The following is a 14267-nucleotide window of genomic DNA, read 5'->3' as shown; positions in this document are numbered from 1 at the left end:
AACCAGTGAATGGAAGATTTCTCTCTCTCGCTCTCTCTCGCTCTCTCTCGCTCTCTCCTCTTATCTGTAACTCTGCCTTTCAAATAAATAAATATGTCTCCTTTTTAAAAATGGAATAACTGGGGGGGGGGCGCTGACATTGTGGCCCAGCAGGTTAAGATGCTGGCATAAGCTGCCACCTGAGATGCCAGCATCCCATATCAGAGCACATGTTTGAGTCCTGGAAACTCTGCTTGTTTCAGCTCCCTGCTACTGTGCCAGGAAAGTCATGGGAATATGGCCCCAGTAACTGAGCTCCTGTCTCATAAGTGGACCACCTGGATGGAGTTCCAAGCTCCTGACTTTGATCCCAGCCAGCTTCAGGCATTACAGCTATTTGGGAAGTGAACGAGCAGATGGAAGATTCTCTCCCTTTGTCTCTCTGTCTCTCCATCTGTCTCTTTTTCTCTTTCTGTAACTCTTTCAAATAAATAAACAGATAAATCTATCTTAAAATATATGCATAAAGGAGTGACTAGGAAGAAAGTATAACTTGGTACACTTTCAGTGATTTTCGTATTGGTACATTCTATATGTACTTCCCCCTAGCATTCACCAATTAGTCAAGAAAACAACTTGTGAGCATAAATGAGGACTTTATGAGGGATCTTCAAAAAGTTCATGGGAAATGCAATGTTACAAAAAAACTATGCATGGATTTCAAATTTTGTGCACCAAAGCAAACATCTTTTAATTCTATTTTTCTGTTAACCTTTTCAAATATCCTCATAGAAGGGGAGAAAACAATCCCTCTAATAAGTATCACCACATAGGCTGGGAAGGCTACTTCCAACTCCTTTATACAGTATCACTCAAAGGCTATGGATATAGAATGAACCCACCAAGGCTTCAAGATAATATTTGAGTATATCCTTGAACAAGCAGATACAACAATTAACATCACATTTCTTGTGTTAACAAAAAATGTTAACACATACTTGCCTGCTTTAATAAAAATTAATTCATTGGCTATTGGATGGAATGGAGGTGTTCTGATGACCACCTTCTTCCCAGGGCAACACAAATACACTTTGAATAATGGGAAATTCTTCCGTTGGGATCAGTTCTATGAAGGTGTTTTACAGAGTAGCAAACTGCCTCCCTGCTCCAGTTCCCTAGCATCCAACTAAAACCACCAGCATCATAGCATCAAATAGCCTTCTATACACAGTGGCTAAATCTGTATCTAAATCACAACGTATTACAACTCAAGAGAGATAGCACAACTTGATTAATTTGATAGCAACTGAATTATTCAACACAAAGTGGAAAAGCTTTCTCTTTGTAAATGCCTAGAGAGAGGCAACATGGAACAACATAATGATAAAACTTCAGTTTTAGCCTCAGGATCCACATTACTATTTAACTCATAATTGTATCAGGCTCAATAATAGTTTATACTCTACCAGACTTTCAACTGATACACATCACTGTCCTATGGAAAATCTTTACTAATTAAATAAAACAAAGATGGAGCTATTCTAATGGAAATCAATGTGTAGCATCTGCGCTATGAGTCAAAACAGATAGATGAGTCAGTGGAACAAGGTATAGGAAAAACAAATGAGAAGAACAAAGGGTTTTATTTCCTAAACTCTACACACTGCAGCTTTTAAATAAGTTCTGAACTAAGAAATTTAACATATCTCTGGGTAGGTCATATGTTGATTCTCATCCTTATAACCTAAGATTAAAAAAATGATACAAGCAAAACACGAAACTTCTCAAGGGTTCAATATAACCATGTGTATAAGGAAACTGCAGGCCAGATAATTTGTAAATTAATAAAGAGAGCTAATTCTATGCCTGTACTGGAACTTAGAAGGGAACAGGCAAAGAAAGCTATCATTTCCATCTGGCTCTTTAAAATAAGTAAATGTATTTTTTAAATGGTCTTGCACTAGACCACACAAAAGTATAGGCCAATTACAAGTTTCAAAATAGTTATTTTTCATCTTATCCATACAATCAAAATAATTTTCTGGGAGCTTTTTTCTCTTGAACACTTCCTAGCCTAATCTTTAATATTTTTTTACTCCAGCTTCAGAGAAGTGGCCCCAAATAGGAAGATGGGCATGCGTGAGCCAAGTGCAGACACTGCACAAGGCAGAGAGCTGTCCTCTGCACTCAGGTTGTTGAGCAGCGATCCTGGATGTTTTCTACTAAGGACACGCGACTCATGCGGAAGTGATGTCATGGCAGATGTGGTGAGACTTCCATAATAAGGAAGCAGGTGTTTTCCTGCGTCCACACCAGCCAGACATCCACAGGTTTTGTCTGTGTCTCAGAGTAATCAGGGGGCCAGGAATCAAGACGAACAGACACGGATTAACAATCCCCATCAAGAGAAAGCCAGGTTCAACTGAATGAGGATATTTCTTTTAGGCTGCTCATTTCTAGACCTGCTTGGGATTCAGAAGGAACTCTTCAGACGTCCATACTTACCTACCAACAGCAAATTCACTTCCATTAGCTGAAAATTCGACTTTGGTGGGAAGACAGACCACAGCACTAAGGAAATTTCAACATGGAATAGAGTAGAAACAGGATTTCTCTTTGCAGCTAATATTTTTATAAGATTTTTCATGATCTTTGATTACAGTGGGTGGCTCACATTTTCCCTACTACACAGAATTCAGAGCACCATAATGATGGCATGCATTGCGGCAACAACCAATACTGTCTTAAACTAAAGGTGGTATTAAGTTGGAACAATGTAAGAGTGTTTTACATAGAAATTAATTTAGACTTCTAATCACCTTGATTCGGAAGCAGTGTCCTGTCTAGTACAACAGGAAAACAAGGAATGGTATTAGCACACAGAGAGAGGTACAGGCTCCAAATCAGGATTGAAATGAAAAGGCAATGCTATTAGGCAATCAGTAAATCAATTACAGGTATTTCAGTAATGAGCCACAATGAATAGTTATGTTATTTTTATCAGAAAATTATAGAAGCAACATTGTACTATGAGATTTTTCATCAGCAAAAATCTTATTTTTTACTGAAAATTTTATAAGTGAATAGAAGAAAGGACTATTGCACCTTTTTTACTATTATTTACTTTTGACCAATGAACGCATTTCAATGCAGATAATTTTTGAGATATAAGCTTATAACATAAGTATCAATTATAAAGAGTAACAGAGATGCCTGTTGACAGGGAAGATATACATGGTGAACAGATATTATAAAAATACATCATCACAAAGTTATTATGTAACTACTAAACTACTGCATAACACTAAATTTTGAAAAATTAATCTGAAGTAAGGTAAAACAAAAAAATACTTCTTTCTTTCTTTTAACATTTTCAATGCTGTGCAAATCAATCTAGTAACCAACAAACCATGATATTAAAAAGATCTTTGCTCCTTTCCCTTAGCCTGTGTAAAAACAGCAACCCAACCTGCCTTCAATAATTCAGCAGAGTGGCCCTAGAGAAGGACATCTAACCTGAATTCAAAATTTTAAATTAATATGCTTTGTAAAAAGTAACAATACTATTTGGCTCCATCCCCCCATCCTAGTCCTTATTTGAAATGCTTATTTTAGAGATCCATTGTATGGAATCGATAGGATAGTAGGTACTCAAGTGACAAGAAAATTATAATTGATAAAATTATGAATCTCGTCCCTCATTTTTCTGAATAGTTCCAGCTCTCATGATAATTGTGTATGATGTTCTTTCTGCTAAGAAACCACTGATTAATATTGTGTTCTTAAACATTCTTGTTCTTAGGAAATACACTCTAAAATATTAAAATGATATGATGCATGCAACCTCTAATAAATGGCTTAGAATAAAAAAATGTATGTGAGGATAGACATATGTTTATATATAATTGTACCTAAATGGACAAAGAATGATAAAGACAATGTAGCAAAATGTTAAAAACTGGTTAATCTGGGTAAAGCATTAACAAGACGACTCTCTAATATTGTTGCATCTTCTAAAATAATAATTAAAAAATCAGCAAACATTCTCTCAAAGATTGCAGCTAGCGCATTTATGTCTAAGTGATTTGCTAGCTGAAATAAGCCTATTAAAAGTGTACTTTGTCCAACAATTTTACTTCTGTGTACATATCATCAATAATGCATATGCAATGCAACTAAAGACACGAACATAAGAGTCAAGACAGTAGCCTTTTCAAAGCCAAAAACCTAGACCAAAATACACATCCACTCACAAGGGAATGGATAAATTGTGAACTAGTATGTAGAATATAATCTAGCAATAAAAATCAATGAAGCACATGTAAAAACAGAAATGAACTTCACTGGCTAATGTCAGTGAGAGAAGTCAGATATAAAAGAATATAAGCTGTAGCATTCCATAGCGATAAAGCACAAAACCAGGCAAAACTGATATGCAGTTTGAGGTCAGCATGGGGCCAGTGGCTGGGTGGGAACAGGAGAGGCACTGCAGAGCTGCTGGTAACATTCCATTTTTTAACTGGTGTGGGATGACATGGTGGTATTCACTCTGGGTTCATTCACTGAGCTGTATGCTTAGGGTTGGGCTACTTTTCAATGAAAAGTGTTTGTTTGTTTGTTTGTTTTTTAAGTATACTTTTGGCCTACTTATTCTAATCTATGCTGTCACACCTAAAAAGTATAGACAAGTGTATAAAAATACTCTCTTATACAATGGCTAGGGACAGTGACATGGCAAAGCAAGCTAAGCCACGGCCTGCAATGCCAGTACGCTGCATCAGAGCACAGATCTGAGTCTCAGCTGCTCTCCTTCCTATCCATCTTCCTGCTAATGTGCCCGGGAAAGCAGCAGTTGATGCCAACAGTACTTGGACCCTTGCTATCCACGTGGGACACCCAGATGTAGTTCGGTCCCCTGGTTTTATCCAGGTCCAGCCCTGGCCACTGCAGCCATTTCGAGACTGAACCAGATAATGGAAGAGTTCTCTCTCATCGCCTCTCTTTCCATCCTTCCTTCTCTCTCTCTCTCCCCCCCTCTTTCTCAAATGAATCTTTTAAAAAATGAAGAAAACAGAATGGCTTTTAATAATCCTACAAAACTTAAAGTTCTCAACATGTTTAAATATAGTCCTTTAAATAACACAATTACAAAAAGGTGAAACTTTCCAACAGAAAAATAATGTGCTTTTCCCTGCTGACTTCCATTGTCTTTCTAATTCTAATGAGGTTCCAGGAACATGGTAAGTTATTGGCAAGAAGAATACCTACAACTAAGCAGCAAGTCCTAGAAATAAACGATATCAGGGGCCGGCACTGTGGTGAGTGGGTTAAGCCTCCACTTGCAGCACTGGCATCCCACAGGGGCACTAGCTCAAGTCCCGACTGCTCCTCTTCTGATCCAGCTCTCTGCTGTGGCCTGGGAAAGCAGTAGAAGATGGCCCAAGTTCTTGGGCCCCTGCAGCCACTTGGGAGACCCAGAAGAAGCTCCTGACTCCTGGCTTCGGATCCACCCACCTCCATACGATCATTTGGAGGAATGAACCAATGGATGGAAGACCTTTCTCTCTGTCTCTCCTTCTCACTGTCTCTAACTCTATGTCTCAAATAAATAAAATATTTTAAAAAAGCAAATGGATGGTACAATCTAATTAAAAAAAGAAATAAGTGAAATCATGTTAAACAACATAAATAATCATGAAAAAACAAAGTCACTGCTTTTGTTCTCTACATCCTAGTCACAGCTAACCTTTGACCTTCTCCATAGATACTGCCAATTGTCACTTTGAGGCATGATTCTGTTTCAGGAAGGAAACTGTGATCCTCCAATGTTCCTGTTAACTAGCATAACAATGAGAAACAATAGGTTGCATTGAAAGTGTTGCATTCTTTTTAGGACGAAGTATTAGGCAGAAAAGGCAAACTGACATTTTCATACATCTACCTTCTTGTTTCCCTCAGTTCTACTTTTTTGTGACTGTCTTTAAAATTTCTCCCATAAGGTCGCTCGTGAAAACCCTTTGAAATAACTTCATCATCTACTTCCTCCACTAGAAAAATCAAATTCAGTGGTTAAACACAACAACTATATTTAAGTCAGAGGAAAGCTAAAATTCAAAATTATAACAATCATTATCAACTATCTTCCTTGGAGTAAAAAAAAAATAATGGCACACGTGGACAAAAGATACTCAAAGATCACCAAGGACCGATTTACTGTAACTAGCTCATTAGGGTCACCTAGTTACATGCTAACATTCAGAATTTTCTAAGTCTAAAACAAGGAGGCAAAACGATATCCAAGAAGCTGTTAAGGCACATAGGCTGGTTGATAGCCCATAGTACTCTCCTTGACTATAACATCACCAATTATCAAACAGCTAAAAACCAACTGTTCATCAGCAAGACAGACACTGTGCAGAATTAAATGGAATACTACACAGCGCTAATAAAGGATGAGTCAATCTAGACAGGAAAACAGGAAAGAATTCACTAACTTTAAGCTGGCAGCAGTCCCTTTTGAGGACTTAGTTCACCACCTCCCAGAGGCTGCCACCTAAGATCTGAGTGATCAAAATAGTTTCATGTATAATTTTAAATTTTAAAATGAACTAATTCTCTAAGCACTACAATATCTAGCTTTCTGTAGCTAAAAGAGCAAGCAACAAGATTTCCCCATGCTGGGGAAAATCAATAAAAAGGAAACATAATGTCTACCAGCTTCAAGCCATCTCCCATGTCATCAGACAGCTGCTCTCAGTGTAGTCCTGTACTCATTATATGATTTGCACTGAGATTCAGAAAGGTCTTTCTGTAACTGAAAAATCAAAGACATGCCTAGGAAATATTAATATTAGTAATATTTCTAAAAAAGTTAAAAAAATTACTTAAAAGCAAAGACATTGTATTTATCACTTTCTTATAGTTCTTTCAATCAGTGGCCTTTGGATTCCATATAACAGGTCTAGAGAGGCTAAGAAAAAACATTGTGTGATACAGAAAGTTTACTTAACTTATATTAGTACCAAGCCTTGCTCTAAACAATACCAAGCTTAGACTCTGGCATCTGAGGCAAAGAAAGAAACAAATTATTCAAAAAAGTGTATTTGAGAAAGACAATCCCACCATCAAAAAAACTTTGAAGCTACTGTTTTAAAAAGTTTGCTTAAAAAAATTAATTGGAACTGAAACCAACATATTAGAAATAGATTAGAACACGCACAGCATAAGGATGCATAAACGTCACTCCAAAGTTAATCAGCTACTTTTTAGTAACATATCAGTACATCACTGCAGAAAATTTTGCTTTGCAAACCGAGGACACTGATCTCACCTGATTTCATGTTCATACTGTGGGGACAGTCTACCTGAATTCTGGTAAAAGCTTTTCAGGAAAGAGGGGGCAGTGAAGGAAGGGGCAGAGAAGGAAGTATGGAGACTTGGAAGACTGGAGGAAGAATTACTCTCCTTTTGTATGCGTCGAACTGATGAAAGAATGCTGAATACAGAAAACACAGCAAATTTGTCTTAATTTATATTTCAGTAAAACCTTCATTCACTATGAAAAAGCATATAAACAGGTTCTTCCTATTCATTTAAGCTTCCCCTTAAACACTCAAGGCTGTATCTTACACGAAAAAAGAGCATGCAGTTGTCTGTTTTGATGACTTTGACCAAGGTTCACTCTGAGGATTCAAACCCCTCATCTACGTGGCATTTCTAACCATCTGTGTTTGTCTCTAAAAAATTCTAAACAACTTCAGGACAAAAAGTGTTTGTTTTTACATGCAAAAGACACTTCAAGGGAAAAAAAAGTAGGAAAGCACAAATAATTACAGGAAACAAGTTCCAGAAGGGAAAAGTGATTATTAGTAGTTCAAAGACTGACTATTTTAAAGATAAAAACCCTTCTAAATATTTAACAACAACACATCTGGTTGTTGGAAGCCATCATAATACCTTTGGCTAGAAACCATTAATGCCCACGCTCTAGCCTGAAGCCTGTGGAACGGTACCACTATGGTTTAATCCAACGTCTTGACCTCTCACATGGCTTTTTTTTTTTTCAAAGAAGATTCTCCAAATAGAAAGGTTTTACAATGACACAGATAACTCTCTATATTGATAGGAAGTGTCTGAACAGATACATTATAAAACGTGGAAAACATAGAGAAGAACTGAAATTCATCAAAGTATGTTTTCCTAGGAAAAAAGATCTGTTGCCTTGCCTGAACACATATGAACTGATCCTATAAAAAATCTTGATATACACATGAAAACTTAATTTTCTTCCCACACAAAAATCTGATGAGAATGATTACATTGTTTATTTTTATATAATGAATGTGTTATTTTTAAGTTTCAAGCCACGCAAAAAATAACAATGAGAATAAAACCGTATCCTTAAAAGACATTCTGGCAAACCTGACAGACTTTGTATCAAATTTAGCCTTCTTGTTTTACTTCAAGTTCTGCTTATTTCCAATGAGCATCCCTTTCCAGTCCTATTTTCTGTATCAAACTCACAGGTAAACAAGAGTCACAAAATCAGTTCTGAGATACGAACTTTCACCTGTGCTACACATTTTCCAATTCCAAATTTACGACCTTTACTGTTTCTTACCAAATGTCAAATAGTTCTGTTCAATAACTTTTCAGAATCATCCAAGATAATTTCTAATGAACATTACGTGTCAGTTATGGGATTCTAGCTTTCTGTAGCAATATCACTTTCTCCTAGATAACATTTGTAACAATTTTCATATTTAGCCTTAATGCATTATGTAGTAAAACAGAGCCAAAAACGCTTTCACGTATATGTGATGGGAATTTTTTTAACACTGGTATTTTATTATAGGCCAACAGCATGTGCAGACTTTGTTTTCTTTTAATGGTTTTGCTAACACCTAGTGTTTTGACTCCAGAGTGACCCACATAGTGTGTCACGCGCTACTGCCCTCACATCCAGGACAGGGGTCGAACTCACCTGCATTGCTCACTGGAGCCCTGTCTCAGCAGGGGCGAGCGCACGCCGGGCGCCCTCCCTTCCTGCAAGTTCAGCTTTCTCTTGGTACTGGACGGCGGGTGGCTGAACGTGTGCGCCCGTCTCCGGAACTGCGGGGAGTCGGAGTCCTCCTCTGGGAAGGTGTGCCAGCCCGAAGACAAGGGCGAGGCTGGCGGGGTCCCCGGAGGAGAGTCCCCCGGGGAGCAGTCCTGAAAGGCAAGCACACGTGAGGGTCTTCTCTCCTAACAGGGGTCATGACAGACCTGCCGACGCCCAGAGCTCACGAGGGACCCGGCGCCTCGTCTCCTGCTGCAGTCATCGCAAACCACATTGCCGCTTCTACGCCGTCTCCCCACAACCCCTGTCTTCTGATCAGCAACTGTAAGGCGGCATCCGTAGAGACAGGCCAGAAAGTGAAAGGAGTGATGACAAAAGGTGTTCTCTGCCCTGGCACTTTGTGGTCAAAGGTTGCAGCATTTCCTCACTGCTAACTCAAAGATGAAAAGACATCATGACCAAAAGAGGGTGGAGTCAGGGGGTCCGTATCTCCAGCTTCCGTGACATCTCTGACGCCTGCTTCCTGTAGTGTCTCAACAACAGCACAAAGCCCAAGAGGCCCGGCCTTCAGGAAGGGCAAACAGAGCCGGTTAAGTATCCTCCCTCTTTGTGGATGCGTCTCTCCAGCTACATACTGCCCGAGGTACATTTCTTTTCAAAGACATGAAAAACAGGAAAGGAATGAAAAGCGAGCAATGCTGGAATGCATCTCATTTTGCACGAGTGGACGTCATAAATCTCCCAATTTAGACAGGTATGCTGTTGATGCTCTCCAAAGGGGCACCACTGGAGCATGCTTGTCTTGATAAACATGGGTTAGGGATAACAGACTCAGGGCAGGCCTAAATCTGCAATCCCATCAACTTATAAAGCTTAGTTTTAAAAAAAAATTACTATTTTCCATTTAAAGAAAACAAAGGTGGCACATGCTCAGGTGACATGTTGCAGGATACAGGAAACAGGAAACCAAACCCACTGACAACTGTTCAGGAGATAAAGAGCCTAATGCTGCAGTTAAAATGATAAAAAGTGGGGGGAGGGGGGGAGAAGGCACATGGGAAGAGAGCTACAAACAGATCACCGTACAAGTACAGTAACTACATGGCTCATTTTTATACAGCTCTGTATCAACAGGTGCCCAAATACTGCCTCCAACACATGCCACCTCCAGGCTGAGAACCACATCACCTAGGTTTTCACAGACAAAGTGCAGTCTGAGGAGTTCTGTATAAATCTAGAACACACGGAGATACAGATCAGCTTGATGTGACAGTTAGGCTGTATGGGATATGTTCTATCCCAGTGTGAGAAAGCTTAGCCAAATGAAAAGCAACATAAATAATAAAAAATAAATGATAAATAATAAATATCCAGAATAAAAGAATAAAGCTTCAAATACTTAATTTTCAAAAATTCACAAAGGACTCATAATAAAATAATATAGGCACTCCTATTACCATTAACAGTGTGGGTTTTGGCTGAGTTGCTATCAGTAGTAAACAAAGGACTTGTGATTAGATACCTTTTCTGAAGCAAGACTGTTGGACCGTTCAAAGCTGTCCACGCTCCCAAGCCGGCCTCTCATTCTGTTAGCTCCCTGGGTGAAGGGAATGAAATTAAATCTTTCAGATGGTTTGAAATGTGGCTTCAAAACTATAAAAGGCAGTTGAAGATTACATCTTGGTGTTAGCATTAAGTAGATCCTTTTGTGGTTACTCAAATTTGTTGGCAGTATTAACAGCCGTAACAGGCACAGAACATGAACTACCCTCAGTTCATCACCACTATTTCTAAATCAGTTGTTAGATAACTAGATATTCAGACCAAGCTTTTTGCAGTTACTTTTGGTTACAAAGTTGAATATTATTCATCTATTAGTTCAGTGAAAACCTCATTAAATCTGTGTCTCATTCAGTTATATACCAATGTGGAAGGTACAGCAAAACAAACCAAGAGAGTTATAAAGGAGTTTAATACACACCTCAAGTACAAACAGCATAATTCATGTAACAGGATTATAAATAAACATAGGTTAAACACAAACGAACCAAAAAGGGAACTGTATGCTAAAATGTATGGATAGGAGGGCAGAGGTCATTCATTATTCCATAATGCAAAACTCCCTCAATACATTATCCCAAGGCAGACACTGTGACACAGCAGGTTAAGCCACTGCTTGGGACACTGCATCCTCTATCAGAACACCAGTTCAAGTTCCAGCCACTTTGCTTCAGGTCCAGCTCCCCAGTAATGTGCCTAGGAAGCAGCTGATGTGGGCAACTGTTGCTCCCCCTCTTCGTGGAGGAGCAACACAGGACCCTGCGCTGTTCTTTCGTCTGCTCGGCCCTCCCCGGGTTTGCTGCTGGTTCTTCCCGGGTTGGCTACTATCCCTTCCACCTCCGTGGAAGGGCAGTTCCCCCTGGCCACATTCCCCACTTCCGCAGGGGAGCGGCACACCGCCGGCCGGCTTTCTCGGGGGCTGCACGGGTGTTCCTTCAGCTAGATGTTCCCCATAGATGTTCCCCATAGATGTTCCTGGTGCATGCCGTCTCTCTCCTCCTTTATAGTCCTCCTCCGCCAATCCCAACTCGGCTGCCCACACGCCGAGTACGCTGCTCTCCTCCAATCAGGAGCAAGTCCTACAGTTTATTAGTTGAACTGGAGGCAGCTGTGCGGAAGCTGTTTACTTCTCTCCCAGCGCCATATTGTGGGAGAGCAGATGCATAGAATAAGTCCTAATTCCAGTAACTCAGTCTAGTCCGGTTTGCTCCCCACAGGCAACTGAGAATTTCTGGCTTCCAGCTTCAGCCTGGTCCAGCCCTAGCTCCTGCAGCCAACTTGGGAGTGAACCACTAAATGGAATCTCTCACTCTTTCTCTCAGGTGAGTCTGTGTGTGTGTGTGTGTGTGTGTGTGTGTGAGAGAGAGAGAGAGAGAGAGAGAGAGAGAGAGAGAATCCCTCTGTCATTCTTTCAAGTAAATAAACAAACACATACACTTATCTTCAAAAAATCAATTTCACACCAGAGGTCTGTCAGTGTGCATCAATATTGGTGAATTTGTTATTGATTATCTGCTCACATAGTTCAAAGGTGGGCAGTTTATAGATGATCTAAGAAAGAAGGACCTAAGACATCATCTCATCCAATGCTCTCACAAGGTATCCGAAGAAACTGAGGCAAACTGCTGAAGAAAAGAGGTTACAAAGGCAGGCTGGGAACCACATCACCTAGGTTTTCGTAGACAAAATGCAGTCTGAGAAGTTCTGTATAAGTCTAAAACACATGGACATACAAATTAGTTTGATGTGACAGTGTCTGAAAAAATTTTTAAAAGGTACAATATTCTCATAGTACTTCAGTTTTTTAAAAATTTATTTGAAAGGCAGAGTTATAGAGAGAGAGAGGGAGAGACGCGGGGCAGGGTGTCTTCCATCTGCTGATTCACTCTCCAAATGTCCAAGGCTGGGCCAAGCCAAAGCCAGTAGCCAGGAGCTTCTTCCCAAGCACTTCAGCCATCCTCTGCTGCTTTCCCAGGCAAATTAGCAGGGAGCTAATGAACTGGAGCATCTGGGACTCGAACCAAGACCCATATGGAACGCCAGCACTGCAGGCGGCAGCTTAAGCCAAGCCGGCACCAGTACTTCAGTTTTAATATTTGTCCCCATATGTTCACGGGTTTAATTTTTAGGGGAAAGAAGATTATGTTTTTTTTAATACTTGTACAAATCTTCAAAAGTCAAACTGTGCAATCAACTTATAAACAACTTTCTGAATCCTACTCCCAAAAAGCAAACCAGGAAATGATTTATCTTGATGCTTCTGAGATACAATCCCTTGGCCGGCGCTGTGGCTCAATAGGCTAATCCTCCACCTGTGGCGCCAGCACCCCGGGGTTCTAGTCCCGGTCGGTTGGGGCGCCGGATTCTATCCTGGTCACTCCTCTTCCAGTCCAGCTCTCTGCTGTGGCCCGGGAAGGCTGTGGAGGATGGCCCAGGTCCTTGGGCCCTGCACCCGCATGGGAGACCAGGAGAAGCACCTGGCTCCTGGCTTTGGATCAGCACGGTGCGCTGGCTGCAGCACGCAGGCCGCAGCGGCCACTTGGGGGTGAATCAATGGAAAAAGGAAGACCTTTCTCTCTGTCTCTCTCTCTCTCACTGTCCACTCTGCCTGTCAAGAAAAAAAAAAAAAAAAAAAAGAGAGAGAGAGAGATACAATCCCTGTATCTGCGCACTTTAGATACTGTCTATTCCTACTCTGTAAGTTGAGACTGTTTTTTTGGAAAGGCAGAGGGAGAAACAGAGAAAGATCTTTCATCCTCTGGTTCACTCTCCAAATGGCCACAATGGCCCAGTCTGGGCCAGGCTGAAGTCAGGAACCAGGAGCTTCATCTGAGTCTGCCATGTGAGTGGGGGGTCCCAAGCACATGGGTCATCTGTCAATGTTTTCTCAGGTGCATTAGCTGGGAGCTGTATCAGAAGTGGAGTAGCTGAGACTTGAACTGACACCCATATGGGATGCCAGCATCACAGGTGGTGGCCTTACCCCTGCCCCAGAAACTGAGACTTCACTCTTCTTAGTTCATTTTCCCCTCCCAACATTCATACCAACACTTCTCTCTTCTATGTCATAAATTTCAGTTAAATCAGTATTTTGTGCTTGGATTATTCTAACTTTGTAAACACTGTTTGCAACAGAGCTCCATATTCTTGCTATGATTGTACCTGATTACATCTCACATCTTGTGGATTTCATTTTCCACAAAGTTAATGACTACTTCTGCAACTACATATTGCAAAACACTCCAGCAGATCACAATACGATCAAGTATCACATGACAGTATTTTTTTTATCTTGTTCTTTGAGCTTTCCACAGTGGACATTTCTGTTGTCTTGCTCTAACATGGACTTGTTGCAATTTAGACTTGCTTTTTACAGATCCTCCTAATAGGGGGGTACTTGAAAAAGTTTATAGAAAAGTGGAATTAAAAGTATTTTATTTTTGTGCAAAAATTTTTGGAAATCTTTGAATATAAGGGTTATTCAAAAACTTCATTGGTTATTACACCTAGTATGAAAATAGTATACATGAATTTCTAAAAATTTCTGCACCAAATGAACCTATAATTCCATTTTTCCATGAACATTTTGCAGTTCTCTCACATTTTCCCTCATCATCAACCCAGAAGTTTCCTGTGACCCTCTCTTCTGCTGGAATTTCTGCTTCCTTGA

At 40.1% G+C, this 14267-nt stretch overlaps 1 protein-coding gene across 14 annotated transcripts in view; it reads right to left on the bottom strand.

Annotated features, from left to right (window-relative positions):
- Window positions 1–14267, bottom strand: part of TBC1D4 (TBC1 domain family member 4) — a 213178-nt gene that overhangs the window by 38242 nt on the left and 160669 nt on the right. For 6 of the 14 annotated variants that reach the window (XM_089303582.1, XM_089303583.1, XM_089303587.1 and 3 more), the window contains 4 exons: window positions 10560–10634; window positions 8963–9189; window positions 7310–7474; window positions 2799–2822 (listed from right to left, as the gene is read on the bottom strand). In XM_089303582.1, the coding sequence (XP_089159708.1) occupies window positions 2799–2822; window positions 7310–7474; window positions 8963–9189; window positions 10560–10634 (491 nt within the window). The remainder of the gene's footprint in view (window positions 1–2798; window positions 2823–7309; window positions 7475–8962; window positions 9190–10559; window positions 10635–14267) is intronic. The other 8 variants (XM_051850604.3, XM_017343535.4, XM_051850609.3 and 5 more) reach the window with 2 other exon arrangements.

Source organism: Oryctolagus cuniculus, chromosome 9 (assembly GCF_051225735.1).
Source record: "Oryctolagus cuniculus isolate XC-2025 breed Fujian yellow rabbit chromosome 9, ASM5122573v1, whole genome shotgun sequence".
Taxonomy (NCBI): domain Eukaryota; kingdom Metazoa; phylum Chordata; class Mammalia; order Lagomorpha; family Leporidae; genus Oryctolagus; species Oryctolagus cuniculus.
The sequence above is the reverse complement of the archived record's forward strand: the minus strand, read 5'-3'. Positions and strand labels throughout refer to the sequence as shown.